The 16,899-nt window shown below is 47.7% G+C and overlaps 1 protein-coding gene across 1 annotated transcript in view; it reads left to right on the top strand.

Annotated features, from left to right (window-relative positions):
* KSR2 (kinase suppressor of ras 2) overlaps window positions 1-12,137 on the top strand; it is a gene marked incomplete at both ends in the record, with an annotated part of 327,481 nt that extends 315,344 nt beyond the window's left edge. The window contains 5 exons of the mRNA XM_080941337.1: window positions 2,575-2,706; window positions 7,691-7,820; window positions 9,924-10,057; window positions 10,554-10,575; window positions 11,883-12,137. Of these exons, the coding sequence (XP_080797463.1) occupies window positions 2,575-2,706; window positions 7,691-7,820; window positions 9,924-10,057; window positions 10,554-10,575; window positions 11,883-12,137 (673 nt within the window). The remainder of the gene's footprint in view (window positions 1-2,574; window positions 2,707-7,690; window positions 7,821-9,923; window positions 10,058-10,553; window positions 10,576-11,882) is intronic.
* Window positions 12,138-16,899: the final 4,762 nt, after the last annotated feature.

The following is a 16,899-nucleotide window of genomic DNA, read 5'->3' as shown; positions in this document are numbered from 1 at the left end:
CACTGGAATCTGGATTGTTCTTTGTTCTTTTCTCTAATGTGTATTAAATGGGTATAATTTTCAGTGGGGGCAATTTTTTCTGCTCATGGACCTGGAGACATTCCTCATTGCTACAGCTAGTGCATGCGTGCGTGGGTGCGTGTGTGTGCGTGCGTGTGTGTGTGTGTGTGTGTGTGTGTGTTAAACATAGTACAATACATAGAAGAGCCCCACCTGACAGAGAAGTATCTGTGGTCATGTAGGGTCCTGAGGATGAGAAGCCCTGAGCTAGAATAGATTTCATCTGAGACGTCTGGCTCCTGGTGTGGGAATAGAGGCAGTGAATGAATGGCCCCGTGCTGGATAGAGGTACCCCAAGCAGAGCCTCAGTTTACACACAGTGGCTGGCTGAAGTTCAGTGATACCCCCAGCTCAGTCTCCTTCCTTTAGCATCTGGTTAGGGATCTCTCAAAAGCTGTGTTTATCCAGATGGATTTACCATGTACCCTCTGAGGGGGGTAAAAAAACTCAGAGAGCTGCATGTCTAGAATGTTCCATGCCCCCTCAGCCAACTAGCAAATATGTCAGCAAGTCTGGAACCCTGAACCCCCAAACTCCTGCCACGTCATTAAGAGTTTTCTTCTCTGTGCCCAGGGTTTCTGAGATTGTAGGCTGTGAGTGGATTTTTGAGGGGACGAACAGGTGTTATCTATCTTCATTTTAATGTGTATTGGAAAAATACTAGTTTATGGCTGTGCTAAAAGTCACTTATTAAAATATATTTAAGTTGTTTTATTCTTTTTTTTAAAAAAATGGTTTTAGTGAATCATTATCTAGATCTGGGCTGCTAGCCAGGCAGGTGTAGCTGTGCAGAGTCAACTTTAATTAATGTGGAATCAGGGGTTGTGAGGTGCTCTGTGGGTAGAGGTGCTTGCTGCCAAGCCAGGTGACCTGAGTTTGATCCCAGAGACCATCATGCTAGAAAGAACTGATTCCTGCTAGTTGTTCTCTGACCACCACTTGAGCACTGAGTGTGTGTGTGTGTGTTACACATTAAAATAAAGTTAAGAATTTAAGATGGAATTAAATTAAAAGCTCACTCCTTGGGGCTTGTGAGATGGCTGAGTAAGTAAACATGCTTATCACCAAGCCTCAAGTTCAATCCTCAGGACCCACATGGTAGAAGGAAACAAGACTGCAAGCACACATGCATGCACACACACACAAACTGGTGAGTCCCACATTTGAATAAATAGACAGAAAAGCAACACCCTTAAAGAGGTTCAGACGTGGAGGAAATCAAGAGGGCGGCCTTGACTGAGCGCCCTGGAGGGTCCAGCACACCCCACTTCATTTAACTTGGAAGCTCACCTGTAAGAACGGTACAATGCAGCCAGCCCCAGGTCCCCACAAAAACTGTCACAGAAATTGTGGGCCTTCCTGCTCTCAGTCCTGATCCAGATCCATCCTGTCTCTTGCTCATGCCCCTTATCTCGTAATCTTTGGTCGTTGAAGACTTTATGCAAGGGCCACTTAGTCATTTATCCCCAGTGGAAGGCTCAGGTCTGCTGAAGACGTGCTAAACATTGGAGCAACCTGGCCTGCCTCCTCCTCTAGGCACTTATCCCAGGGACAGACACAGAGAGGGACAGTCACAGCATTTACCCACAGTTGTTCACGACACTGTTGTTTATAATGGGGCGGTAGGGAGACAGTGCCACCTAAAAACAGTTCATCCATGTATCGCATGCTGCATCGCTGTGCACTGGCATCTGTTGGTTTCCAGAACTCTCCTCTGTGCACTTCCCTGGTGTTTGTCTTCCCTTCTGGTTAAGATACCGTTTTGTTGTTCATGCGGCTGGCTTAGCTCTGATTCATCCCAGGTTTGTGCACATGCTCTGTTGTGGTTCTTTGTGGCCTTTTTCCTGTTTAATTCATTCATTGCCTCTTTTTCCTGACCACTCACAGGGGCTCATACCTTGTTGGTTCTGTGCACAATTGCAGGTCAGGTGCCAGGAATCTACTAGAATGTGCTATTTGGGTGACTTGAGGTTTAATCTGTGAGATTTTTGCATAGCTCCCCTAGAGCAGTTCTCAGCTTGGGGGAGCATGTCCTCCTGTGGGGGAGTGTGTCCTCCTGTGGGGTTGAGTGATTCCTTTCACTGGGATCACCTATGACTGTTGGAAAACACAGATATTTACCTTGCAATTTTTAACTGTAGCAAAAGTATAGTTATAAAGTAGCCACGGAAACAATGCTATGGTTGTAGGTCAGGACAACAGGAACAAAGAGTAGTGGTGTTAGGAAGGTTGAGAGCCACAGTTCCAGAGGTAACTTTAGACTGCAGAGTGCAACATGCGGTAACAAAAATGGACAGTGCTGAGCAAAGATGAACAAAAGGGCCCAGAGGCTGTGGACCTGGGCGTGGCTTGGACTGGTCTTTGTGTATCCTCTACCCGAGCCTCACCCTGGGTCTCAGTCTCACTGGAGGGACAGAAAATGCCCTTGGAGGAAGGTAGGAAACCGGCTGAGGTGTTTCTGGGACTTGGGAACAGTGCAACCAAACAAGCCTCATCTTGGCTTTGCCTCTCCAGACGGGACGACAAGTTGCGGATCCAGAACGGCTGGCTGTGTCATCTAGCCCCAGAGATCATCCGCCAGCTGTCCCCTGACACAGAAGAGGACAAGCTCCCGTTCTCCAAGCACTCGGACGTCTTTGCACTTGGGTAAGTGGGTCACACCCCAGCCTTTGACCTCCACAGCATGGGTGGGATCACTGCATAGTGACACCTTTGAAAGAGTCCAGCACATGTTAGCAAGGGCAAGGTGATAGGATTTCTGAGTGAGCTTCAGAGTAGAAAGAATGACTGTAACACATTTGTCTGACTGGATTCGAACCACTTATTGGACCATGACAAGTTGCCCAGTTCATTCACTCATTCACTCATTCATTCATTCATCCATTTGTTTATTGTGTATCAATTCATTGTTACATTGTTGCGATGTTTGTACACCAATTTGCCAATGAGCCAATTCCAAAATGGCTGCTAACCCACACTCAACTGTGGTAAGCCCTCCACTCTGCTAAGTGGAGGCTGCCCAAGCATGCGCCCAACATGCCAACAAAGGGCCTTGTTGCGATTACGAGCTTAAGTCTAAGGAATTACCCAGCATCACACCCACTAGATTTACGTTTCCCTTTTCGGATGACGTTTTTACACGTAACAAGATGCTCTGCCATGTTTGTAATTTGCATAATGATGGAGACCAGGGAAGTTCACACATCTGCACCTTGCAACTTTCTCTGGGTTCAGATGCATTTTCAAGTTTCCTGAATAGGAGAGCAATGATAGTTAATCAGGTGGTGCTGTCCCCTTCCAGCGGCTCCTTGTAGGCAAGCCACTAAGCGCAGAGAGCCTTCCCTTGAAGGACAGGAAATGTCCTCTCTGCCATTTTAAGTTAGGAAGAAGTTTTGGAACTTATTTGGCTTCTCCTTTTCAAGGTTCTGGGGATGGGAGCCGAGGCCTTGCACATGCCAAGCAAACACTATACTTCCATGTGGCTTTGACCTCTCTAGGGAGATGGTTCAGTCACTGCTTGTCACACAATCATGAGGACCTAAGTTTCTAACCTTAGGGACTATATTAAACAACTGGGTGACTGGGTGCTGGGGAGGTAGACACAGACAGATCCCTAGAGTTCGATGGCTAGCCATCCTAGCTAATTCGGTGAGTCTAAGCCTAGAGAGAGAGAGAGACTCGGCCTCAAACAATAAAATGGAAAAAAATTGAGGCAAGATATCCAGTGTAACCTCCATACATTTGTACAAACTTGCAAGTGTGTATTTAATAATCACAATTATATGAGACACGTAAGCACATACACCACCACCAACAGATGAGAAGAAGCAACCAAGAAACAGCTGTACCACATCCCTTAAATAACCACGCCGTGCCCATCCCTAAAACAGCCCTTATTCATGGGATGGATTTGGAGAGTTGGGAGTCAGTGCTGGGAACACGGATGGGGGAAGCTACAGGCTTGTAGATTTGTGCAATTAGACCTGTCGTCCCTAAAGTGCATCAGAGAGGCTGTCAGTATCCCGTAGAAAAGCACCCCACCGAGCCCTCACCATCAGCTCCCGACTGTGTATTTTAAGATCTCAGCCCTTAGATCTCCTCCTTCGAGAGAGCCCCTTGAGAAGCTATCACTTGCTCTAGCTAGTTAATGCCCACATCTTTATCTAGTTAGATATCATTATCTGGAACCAAATTGCTGTAATTAAAGTTGGTATATTTTTACTGTGAATTTAGTGAAAGAAAAAAAAATGTAATTAACAAAATGTACTAGAGTAAGTAATTGGTTTCCCACCAGAGTTTTCAGCTATATAACTTTCTTTCTTTCTTTTTTTTTCTTTCTTTAAAGTGAATTTTCCTCTTAAAAGTTGGGTTAGGGAGGAAGTTTTAATGAGCCTTTTATTGGTGACACTGTTGGATTGCAAAGGACCCCTTGCTCTCAGACTCCAGCCAATTAGGAGCATCCTGTTGCCAGGGAACCTCATGTTCAGGAATGAATTAGAGCTCGGATGAACTGGTACTGAGCACCGCGTTCAGCTCTTCCTGGGCGTGATAGCACACAGCCTTCACAAACACCTTCCTACATTGGGACCATGCTGTTCTGTGTTGATTGGTGTGAAGAGAAAGGTCAGATGACTGTGACCTACTGTGTGGCAACTGGTGGCAGAGCCAGGACTCGGGCCAGGAACACCCTCTTTCTGAACATGGAGCTTTGAACCGAGCAGCCCACAGACCCAGGAGCAAGGTCACATTCAAGGCCCCACTTCTGCCTGCTGCAGATTAATCTCAATTAAACCTAGGCAGGAATTGGGGAGACGGCTCGGTCCTATGTTTGTACCATGCAAATGTGAGGACCTGAGTTTAGTTCCCAGAACCCACCTAAAAAGCAGGAAACAGTAATGTGTGCCCAGCACCAGGATCCCTGGAACTTCCTGGCTAGACTAGATGAGCTGATGAGTTCCAGGCCAATGAGAAACTCTGTCTAAAAAACAACATACACACCTTTACTTCCAGCACTCAGGAGGTAGAAGTAGGCAGATTTCTATGAGTTCAAAGTCAATCTGGTCTGCACAGTAAGTTCCAGACCAGCCAAGGTCACATAGAGAAACCGGTCACAAGTAAACAAGGTGGACATACCAAAACCTGACACCGGAGGGAGACCTCTGGCAAACACATGCATGTGCACATAAATCCATGAACCTAGACACATGTGCATGCATACCCACATGTGTACGCATGCCCACATGAGCACTTGTACACCAGAAAGAAAAAGATGGAAGACCATCAATGCACTGAAGTCATTTCTTGGACTGTGGAGGGAGGACTGAGACCTTGAATGTCAACAGCTGGTTAAAGAAATGTCTGAGTCACCTGGTCGGTCCCTTCCTGTTTACAGGGTCAGTTAACCTAGGCAGGAGATGGTCCACCAGGGACAGTAGGTCATCAACAAATCCAAAGCTTCAGAGCAAAAAGACTGAGAATTAGGCATGAGGCTCAGCAGGGAGTGCTGGCTTAGGGTGTGCAAGGCCCTGCTGGGAGTGCTGGCTTAGGGTGTGCAAGGCCCCTGCTGGGAGTGCTGGCTTAGGGTGTGCAAGGCCCTGCTGGGAGTGCTGGCTTAGGGTGTACAAGGCCCCTGCTGGGAGTGCTGGTTTAGGGAACAAGAGGCCCTGGATTCTGTCCCAGCAAGACCAGGCCAATCCCCACCTTTCCCCAAAGACTGTGTTAAACTGACCTTCATGCACCCACACTGAAGCCATTGATTGAAAGGGTTACACTCATCACATATGAGGCAGAGGGTCCCATTCCCCAGCACCCGAGAAAATAAAATCTAGAAGGTTTTTTTTATGTATCATTTATTTTTAACTTCATTTTAATTTTTGAGCTGGTTTAATTACATTATTTTTCCCCTTTCACCTTCATTCCTCTCTCTTTTTTGTTTTTCAAATCCATGGTCCCCTTCCCCCCATTTCTTGTTACCACAGGTGTGCATGTGTGACATGCACATGCATATACATGCATAGTCTTAAATATCACCTGCTCGCTCTTCGTACTGTTACTTGTATGTATGGTTTCAGGGCTGACCATTTGGTACTGGGTAACCGATTGCTGTGCCTGTCCCTGGGGAAGACCGTTTCTCCCGCCCTCCGCATTCTTAGCAGCTGTAGTTCTTTGTATAGGGTTGAGACCTTCTGGGCTTTTCCAACTTTAACATGGCCTGTTGCTGTTGTCCTTGTTCAGCTCACATTGGGTGGAACACTTAGGGACTAGAGAGATGATTCAGCAGGTTTCAAGCCATCTAGGGCTACATGGTTATAAGCCCTTTGGCTCTCCCAGACATCTAAAGTTTGGTTCCCAGCACCCCAGCAGCTCGCAACTGTAACTCCAGCATCTCTGGCGCCCTCTTCTGGCCTCCATAAGTACTCTTAATTCAAAATAAAACACAGGTTTAGATAAAATCAAGTTGCCTGCGAAGGCTTGAGTTAATACAGTGATCAAGTGCTTTGTGCTCCTTAAAGGAAAACTCCTTGGGGAGCAGGGATTGGGGGATGAAAGATTTTTTTTTTTCTGGGATTATTCCTGAGCTGAGAGACCTGCTTGCTTCTCAGGGAATGGAAATTGTTGGCCGGAGTTTAGCTCAGAGACATGGCAGCTTCCCCCAAGCTCATCCACCACCACAGTCACCACTGCCGGCGCCTCATTTACGTACCATCCCACCATCCCCCACCCCCATTCACAGCCAAGTTCTCTGTTGGGTCTTTTCTCCTTTTATTGTGACTTGTGGGACATGAAGCATGGCAAACATGCAGCGGAGCAATCCTCGCACTGTGTCCTGATGCCCGGTGTCCCACAGAGACACCCTTCTGTGGGCACAGAGAGAAGGGGCGGGACTGGCTCATCATCCCGCTAGCATAGACTTAGGCCAGTGCGCATCACAGCAACCAGTTGCTTTATGTCTCTCTCTGCCATCCCACACCACGATTGTCTCAACATTGTGCAGATATGATAGTGAAAGCTCCCCTCCCACGCTCCTCACAGCCATGTTGTTGATTTTCATGAGCCTTCCCGATCCGCGGGTATATAAGAGTGATTTAAAAGATCCCCATATATATCTCCCATCCCATTTCTTACACTTAGAGTGATCTACTGAGAACTTTTCATGCCATCAAAATGACTTGCATTTAAATATTCTCCGGGCAATATGGCCCTGTTTCATTTAAAAGAGTAACTATCATAACGTGTATCTGCTGACTACTACTGAGCTGTTACACGGTTTCCACCTTTTTTGGTGTTACATAGAAGACCCAAAGAAAACAACCTCGTGAATAAAGTATTCAGATATATGTTTTGTCAAGTATAGAACTTAAATATATAACTGTGCCACCACACTGTGTTAAATTATTTAGGTACAATTTGTATTCATCCTGGCACCAAAATAGGTATTCTGAGACAAAAAGCCTAACGTCTAACTTCAAGAAGGTCTCAACAAATTGCCAACCCCTTGAGAAGAGACTTCAGAGGGAAATGGCTAGCCAGGATGCTACCCTTGTTTGTGCAGTAGGTGAATAAAGGGACTCCAGGGTCACAAATGGCACACTGTGGTAATGCCTCACTAACTGCATCCCCTGCCTGACAGCACCATCTGGTACGAGCTCCATGCCAGGGAGTGGCCATTCAAGACCCAACCAGCAGAGGCAATAATTTGGCAGATGGGTGCAGGAATGAAACCCAACCTCAGCCAGATTGGCATGGGAAAAGAAATCTCGGTAAGTCTTATAAGAGGCAGGGTCTGGGGACAAGGAGAGAAGCAGACACAGTCCTGGCATCTCTTGGTCCTGAGTATGAAGGTTATAAAGGCTTCCCCAGAGGGTGGCTAAGAAAGTGACCGGCTTGAAGCTTAAAGGGCAAATTCTCAGCACTGTGCCTGCAATTCCACATGCCTGCCACCAGGGGTGCAATAACACGCATTCACCCTCTTGGCAATGGATTACTGCTTCAGATAAAACCAAAGAATACCTGGTCTGTTGCTTTTTTAAATAATACTTAATAAAATATCACAAACAGTCTTAGCACTCATTTTCCTTAGTATGAAAACATTATCTAACTCAAAGTATGCTAGACAGAAACCAGGGAGTTTGGTTGTAAGCAAGTAATCATCCTCTTAGAGACATTAGAGAGAACCCTGACCAATAAGTCAGGAAAGCAGTAATTACCCTGGGTGTTCATCAGGACCAGCTGCCTCCAGGTTCTTCTGAGCAAAGAGATGGTGAAAATTAGCTTTTATCCTCTGTATCTTTGAAGGACACCTACTAATTTAGTGGGAATGTAGCTAGAGACTTCAGGTTTCCTTCTAACCCCTTGCTTTCAAGAAAAATGCCAAGAAAATTCCAGCAGCTACTGTTGGTCTTGACATGTCTAAGGTGTTCCAGCATGGAACCTCCTGGGCTTACTAAAGGGACTCATGAGGTAGATGAAAGAGGAGAAGGAGGGAGAGCCAGAGGGATATGGTAAATGGGTGGGTAAGTAGATGGTAAATGAAGATAAGTAAGGGAAATGATATAAAGGAATAGTTATGCAAATTCATGCTCTGTGGACAGATAAATGGATGAAATGGTGGAAGGAATGTTCTCTGGGTTAATAGGTGGGTGGTGAGTGGACAGAGAGATGAGTGTAGATGACTTATGTGTGGATGAATGAGTGGAGGGATGGATGATGAATGAGGATGGGTGAGTTCATATGGATAGATGGTGGTGTAAATGGGTGATGTATAAATGGATAATGGATGCTAGATGAAGGATGAATGGATGAGTTGATGGATGGGTGTATGTTTGTGAATGGATGATGGTGTAGATGGGTGATGAACGAATAGATGGTAGATGAAGGATGAATGACTGGCTGGATGGGTTTATGTTTGTAAATGGATGGTGATGTGGGAGGGTGATGAATGAATAGATAATGGATGCTAGAAGAAGGATAAATGGATGAGTTGATGGATAGATAGATAGGTAGATGATAAGTACACTGATAGGTGGTTGGGTGGGATGGCTGTGTGTATATATGGATAGGCAGATGGTGGCTAGTGAGTGGATTGGTGGATGGGTGGATGGACAGATAGATGGGTGGGTGGGTGGGTGGGTGGATGGATGAATGGATGGATGGATGGATGGATGGATGGACGGATGGGTAGACTGGTTGATGGCTAGATGAATGGATGGATGGACAGACGGATGGATAGGTGCATGGATGGATGGACAGACAGATGGATAGGTGCATGGATGGATGGATGGATGGATGGATGGATGGATGGATGGATGGATAGATAGATGGATGGATAGATGGATGAATAAATGGATGGGTGGGTAGATAGATAGATAGATAGATAGATAGATAGATAGATAGATAGATGGATAGATGGATGAATAAATGGATGGGTGGGTAGATAGATAGATAGATAGATAGATAGATAGATAGATAGATAATGGATAAATGAATGGATGGTGAATAGAAGTGTGGGTGGGAGGATGGATGGATGGATGGATGGATGGATGGATAGATGGATGGATGGGAGAGTGGATGCGTAGATAGATGAATGGATGGATGGATTGGTAGATGGGTGGGTGTGATGGCTATATATAAGAGTAAGCAGATGGATGGTGGCTGGAGATTGAGTGGATGGACACATGGGTGGGTTAATTGACTATGTGTATGAGTGGGTAGATTGATCAGTGGGCTGAAGGGTGGTTAATATAAAGTGGGCCAGCTGGATGGACAAATGGCTGACCTGGAGCAATGCCCAGGTGCTGAGACTTAGACAAGGACTCAGGAAAGTCAGCCGTTAGATCTAGTCATGGCTTGCTGGTTTCTTCTAGGACATACTGCTCTTCTGCTGGGCCTTTGAGCAGGAAGAACGGCCCACCTTCACCAAGCTCATGGACATGCTAGAGAAACTGCCAAAGCGAAACCGCCGCCTGTCACACCCCGGACACTTCTGGAAGTCTGCAGAGTACGTGTTTCCCTCAGCACCTCCCCCGATGCATTACCTGTTGATCTCTGCCTCCTTTTTACTCCCCTCCCCCAACACCTCCCTCAGCTGACCCCATCCTGCATAACCAGCACCAAGCCACCAACCACACTTGTCTACCGGTGTCTGTCTGTCCAGGGGAGCCCATTATGGCAATGGGACCCCCCAATGTCTGCCTGTGACTGGCACAATGACTTCTTCCTTAGTTCTTCCTGATGACAGATATTGTCTCAGTCTGAACAGCGCATCTGTCATGTGACTGGGGTCTCCACCATGAAGTTGACGGCAGGGCCCCTCCCACCTGAGCCACCACCTGACCCCATCATGGCAGATCATAGCTCCCAGCATTTTCATTACCCTCTGCATCTGCTTCCTTCTTAGGAAGCTGCATGCCCTTCCTTGCCCTTGCTTTAGCTGCAGGCCCATTGCCTCCTTCAAGACCAGAAGCATGCATTTTACCCTGGGGTTCTCTCCCCAGACCCACCTCCATGACAGATACTGTAAGGCATTTGAGACATGGGCATGCACACACTTAGCACTGCCCTAGCTGTTCACCAGGCATGCCAACGCATAGATATGTAGATATTGGTTACACAATGGGACCCCCAGGAATACCCTCAAGGTCCCAGGAGTTGGGCGAGGAGACATCTCTGGCCTCTGATCTTCACACTGTTTCTCATCTCAAAGGCTCGCCTTCTCCCTGGGAAATTAGAAAGAACACAGGATCTACTATCAGAGGGGCACCGGTTGAAATTTCCTCTCTGCTGTTAATAGCCGTGTGGCTTGGGCATAGCCATTGGCTTCTCTGAGCTATAATTTCATGCTCTGAACATTGAAGGCAGCAGAGCTCATAGTGGGGATACTGTGCGGGCCCAGGAAGGTCATGTGCTTGGCACCAGGCACACTGAGCCTCAGATAAGCAATGTTCACTCTGCCCTGGTGACCACCAAGTACCAGGAGGGAATAAGAGCTTCAGACTGGCATTGTGGTGGCACTTAGAGCCAATCAAGCAAGACACAGGCAGGAGGCAGCTCAAACCAGCTCTACTCTGCCTGCTAAGAGAATCCAGGATACACAAAGAACTGGCTTGGGAGTTCGGGCAAGACCTCAGAGTATCTGCTCTAAAACCCCGAGATCCTTTGGGCTAGCACTCAGTGACCCGAGAGCAAAAGCTTTCAGCTAGGCAGAAGGGCTTAAAGTCACTGAGCGTTGAAGAGGCAGAAAGCCTTGTTTTTTAGGTTCTTCTCTGGGCGTAAACTGAAGAGACTAAGGAAACAAAGGAGTAAGTTGTGGCTCTGTGTCCTATGAGGCTAGAAATTCTGTGGGATTTTCCATTAGTCTCCTGTTATTCATTCTGCATATTGAACCCCCATGGGGGAATCAGAGCCCATTCTAAGAAGCACATGCAGCATCATGAGGGTGTGCTGCTGTTGCCACTGTCAAATCAAGTCTGGTCTGACACCCCAGGTCTCCATAGTGAGGGAGTTCTGGGTTCAAATTTTGACCCTGATACTTCTTAGCTGTGCACCATAGGCAAACCACATGACCCCCCCGAACCCCAATTTTTATTTGGAAAAGAGATACAAAATGTCAAACTAAATCTCTTCCCCGGGCTTAAATGAGATCAGAGATGGCCCACAGTCAGTGTAGAGTCTAGTCTACAATGGACCTTTCTCAGTAGGAGTCCCTCTGGCTTGAAAATGGCAGAGGACCACTGGAAGCCACCCTCTGGAAAGACATCAGTACATAAAAGATCTCATACTGGGACCTCCATCTCTCTAATCCGCCCTTTCCCTTCCCCTTCTAGGCTGTGACCATGGACATTGGTCAGCATCAGCTGCCTCACCCCCAAACCACCTCTGTCCCCCTGCTCTGCCCTCTGCCAGCTCAGGAGGCCCAGGCTCACCATCAAGGAGCCCTGACACAGCTCAGCCTGGAAGACCCGTGCGATGACATCGCGGAGGCTGTCCACACCTTCGACTTATACCCCGTTACTCAGGCAAGATCAGGGACTACCAAACTGGGATCAAACTGGGCCCGAGGGGTCCTGGGCATGGTGTGAAGAGATGCGGACTGAGCACAACACCTCTGGGCTGTGGAGATCGAGGCACATGCCCTGTGGGCAGACACAGACTCACGCACACGCTGGACCAGTGTGCGGGTGCACGCATCTACACGTGGACAGGGCCACCTGCTTTTCTTCTGCCTGGACGAGCCAGCTGTTATCCTGGAACATGGGACAGGGATGGAATCAGAACAACACACCTGCTTCTCCGTTGTCAAGGCTCCCAGGCCAAGGTTAGGGTAGGGAGGGGGTGGGCTAAGCTTGCAAACATCTGTTTTTAGAGGCCCCATTCCAAGCTGGAAGTGACTGGTAGTCGCTGAGCACACAATTCCAAAGGACAGTAGGAAGTCCTGAGTGTTTTCTTAGCACAGGGCCTCTCTGGGGACCAGTCCCTGGCCTTCACCTTTCTCCTGTTTTGTAAGAACATGTCCTAATTCACCTCACTGCCCACACAACCCTGGGAAACTGGAGAACACCATAGCTTCTCAGCTGATGTGACATATGGGGGCCCTTTCCAGTTCAAAGTCTGAGTCCTGAGGACTGGGGCTGTGGTGAGATAGGTCTGGTGTGTTCTCTCTGTGGCACTGGCAATGCTGAGGCTAAGTTCTCCCACCATGATGGATACAGTCCTGGGTATGCGTGATAGGTTACATGGGTTGCACGCATAACTGTTTACAACAGTCTCCCTGCCTCTCGCCGGTTGTGTTCCTTGTCAGGGAGGTGAAGAGAGAATGCACATAGAGAGGTTCTGTGGTCTTGCCTGGTGCTGAATCCTGAGTGGTTTCCCCACTGAGGACCCTGTGACCCTGTGACCCTCCCTTATTGTGCCCACCCAGCACCCCATCTCCCAAGCCTTTTTTTTTTATTCCTTGCCTGAGACGGAAGCTTTTCTGGTCAGTGTTGGGCTGTACCCCTCCCCCACCACAATATCCTGCCTGAGGGATGCTGGGGATGAGTACAGAGTGAATAGGAAGGAGAGCCCTGAAATCACTGGTCCACGTTCCCAAATCGGGGTCCCCGGGGATCAGACCTGACACAAAAGGTAACGCTGTCCCCAAGCAGAGAAATAGCAGAGGTGGCCTGGTGGCAAAATCCAAGCAAACATACAAAACCGTCCCTTTATGAGTTGTCCTGTCAGATACACACCCTGAGACCATGCATGCATCCAAAGCAGGAGGACTGGTTGACAGTAGTCACACTTCTAGAGAGATGTAGCCCATGACACCCTCAAATCTATTCAGGACCTCACTAAACCCCTTGCAAAGCTCCCACTGTCTGCACCTGGGGCCCTGGGGACCCACGCGAGTTAGTCCCATGTGAACATTCCTCTCCTAGTGACATCTGTCTCTGTGGCCCAGCTTTTGTGCCTCTTTTGCGCATCAGACATTTCCCATACATTTGTTCATGCCCCCTGGCCCCCCAGAATCACTAAGGACCAATTTTGACAGCAGCTGAAACCCCATCTAACAAGCCCCATTCTGAATGCATCCCTGTGGGCAGGGCTGGGCTGAGATCAGCCCCAGCCTCCTACTAAGCATCTTAGAGTTTCTCTTTTCTCCTTAATCGCATCAGGACCTCTTTGGTCCATAGACCCCAGTCTCTGTCACAGGTCTTTGTATCTCGGAGAAAGTAAGAGAGAAGACTGAACCACTGGGACCCTGAAGTTTCCCCTGGGAAGTGGGGCCCACTCATCTCCTCTTTGAAGCTGAATGACCCGGTGGGGCAAAGTTCTGGGTGCCCCAGGGAAGCCAGAGGAAAGTATCTCATCATAAAGGAGTAACAGGTCATCTGCCTCCCAGGGTTCTGTCCTACACTTAAGATGGGGTCTGCAGTCTTTCAAGCATCTACAGATGAGTGTGGTGGTAACTAGCCTATAATCCTGGCACTCCAGAGGCTGAGGCAGGAGGATAACGAGTCTGGACTACATAGGATTTCCAAGGGTCTGTTATTGATTCTGTACTTGGATGACACAGGGAGAGTCTCAGCCTTCCCTGCTCCTGTGCCGCTCTTCCTCTTCCAGGGTTAGGGTCTCTCTGGTCTAGGTCAAATGTCACCTCTTCACTCTTGCTCTTTCCTGACCTCCACACCCACTGAGACCTATGCCTGGGCCACAGGCTTCATCACTGGCTTCCCTCCTTCCCTTCGGCTAACCAGTCCTGACTTGCCAGTAGCCCCTTAATATACAGGCATCTGAATTAAGGAATTAAAAAGAGTAAGTCTCTTCCCTGAGGAAGCAGCTGGGGAAAATGTATTCCTTCATCCTGCACAGAACCAATGGGAAGAGAGTAGGCCACATGGTTAGAGACATTTCCCCTCCCAACTACTGGACCATCCAGCCACTCACTTTGTACAATGCCCCTTGTTCCGTCAGACCGGCCACCCACTCCACCAACACCAAATGGCTTCTGTCACTGCAGATACAGGCTTCAGAGGGGACAAGTTCGCTTTAACCTTGTCCTGGTACATCATTTATGTCCCCATGCCCAGAGCTAAATTAGAAACTCCAAGTAGCCTCTTGGATTGTTTTGTGGGGGTTTCCCCTAACTGGTCAAAGCCACCTTGTCATGTGCTCTTGTTTTCTGTAGCAGTTCTGAACTCTTGACCAATAGAAATCCTGGACTGGTGTTGCTACGCAAGTGGCTGTATTCAGGATACCTAGGGTAGGAGGTGTTGCTAGGCAACTGACTGTATTCAGGATGCCCAGGGTAGGAGGTGGGTAGAGTTCTTGCCTAACACATACAAAGCCCAAGTGCTATCCCTAGTACCACATATACCAGACGCATAAGAGAAGTGGAGGCAGGAGGATCAGAAGTTCAGAGTTATCCTTAATCAGATAGTGAGTTTGAGAGCAACCTGGGTTACGTGCAACCTTGTCTCAAAAGATAATTTTTTTGTAAATTCACTCCATGTTCATATACTGCATGCACCACAAACATGCACAAAACCAGACTTCTCTCATCCCCCATATCCCTTGTCCCAGTTGCATGTGCTCAGCTAAGGAGCACAAAGAAGTACCACTCACTTAACGCTTCACTGAGGGCATCAAGCTCCAGCCTACAAAGTGGATTTTACATCATTTGCAACTGAAGATGAAAAGAAGTCCCCCAAAAGAGAAAAAATATGACTCAGGCAAATTCAGTGCAATTCAAATTTTCCACCAGTCCCATATTGTCCCAGGCAATGACAAAATTATTTGCAAGACAGACCTTGTGACCTGTAGAGTCAAAATATACAATGGCTTGGGTCTGTGGCCCGTTTGGCTGGCCTATGATGTAGTGGGCTGTCTTAGTGGTGGGACTTTGGGGAGCAGCCTACAGGAAATGCAAAGGCTGAGAGGGAACAGACAGCTGCTCTGACTGGCTGGCTAGGTGTAGTGCTAGCGAGGTTGTGAGTCAAGCCCTTGAGACGACTGTGAGCTATCAGATGGCATGTGTCCCAGGACAGCTGTGAATGTGACCCAACACAAAATTGTAAACTGACTTAAAAACATTAAGGGTTTTTTTTTTCTTTTCCATTTCTTTTCTTTTTTTTTTTTTTCCCCTAACTCAAGTATGAACTTAGTAGATGACAGTGGTGTGTTTCAGTGTCTAAGGTGTGAGAAGCACCGCTATCTAGATTTCAGGGCTGCTTTGCTCAGCCAGTGAAATCAGCACACAGGTTGGCTTAAACAGCAGTTGCTCATTTCTCTCAGATCTGGGGTGATCTTTGAGGTGCCTTCTTGTAGTCTCTTGCCTCTGGGGTTGTCTTCTCAGACCACTATTAACACCACCTTTCTCCTTGACCTGGGCTCACTCCTTGGACCACTTCAAAGATTCTTTCTCTGAATGTACACTGGAGACTTCAACAGGTGGTGGGGGAAAGACTCAATATGAACATTATAAGAGGTCATTATTCGGTCCTGTACCCAACCCCTGCAGACGGCTGAGGCTCTAGGCTTTCAATACCTACAGACCTCCTGTCCCTTGCTTTTCCTTTCCACATTGGCCCCAAGTTTGAGTCTCCACATGGCCCTTCATCTCCTCATGCCTTGACTGTCTTCATTCCACACATTCACCCTCCGAGGGACAGGTCTTGTTCTGAGAGTCTTCCTGGTAAAGCCAAGCCTCCCTCTGCCCCTACGCTGGCTTTTGTGACAAACTACTGCACACCAAGAGGCTTTGCACAGTGAAGATGTACACTCTCACCATCCTATAGATCCAAAGACCAAACACAAAATGTCCACATGAACTAACCCTTCTAGAATTTGTCTGGGAGTGTTTTCTTCTTGCTTCTTGACGCGTGGTGGTAGGCTCAGATATTCCCTGGCTTGTGGAAGCATTTCTTTCAATCTTTTACCTTTGCCTCCACCAGCTACAATGATTATCTAGCATCCGTCTTCATGTGGCTCTTTTTATGAGAACCCAGTCCTGTTGAATCAGGATGCTGTGTATTAGTTATTTTGTAACTTGTGATTTTTTAACCAAATGTCAGATAGAAAACAGAGCTGCCTGATTCTGTGTTTCTGGGCCTTTCTTGAGGCAGGTGTTCATTGTGGTAGCATGAGGATGAGGAGGAGGAGGAGTTTCTTCATGGCAAGCAGTAAGCAAAGAGAGAAATACAAGAAGGGGTCAGGGTGAAATGTGCCATTGCCACTTCCTCCAGCCGGGACCTTCGAGCATCACTTGTGGGTTAGGTCAGAGGTATCAACATGTCTCCAGAAATTTCATCACAGATATCCAAAGCCCTCTGGCACTCCCTAAACACTAGCACTGTCCCAGTG

The sequence above is a fragment of the Micromys minutus genome (genome assembly GCF_963924665.1).
Source record: "Micromys minutus genome assembly, chromosome: 29".
Lineage (NCBI taxonomy): Eukaryota > Metazoa > Chordata > Mammalia > Rodentia > Muridae > Micromys > Micromys minutus.
This window is presented reverse-complemented; position numbering and strand designations above follow the sequence as displayed.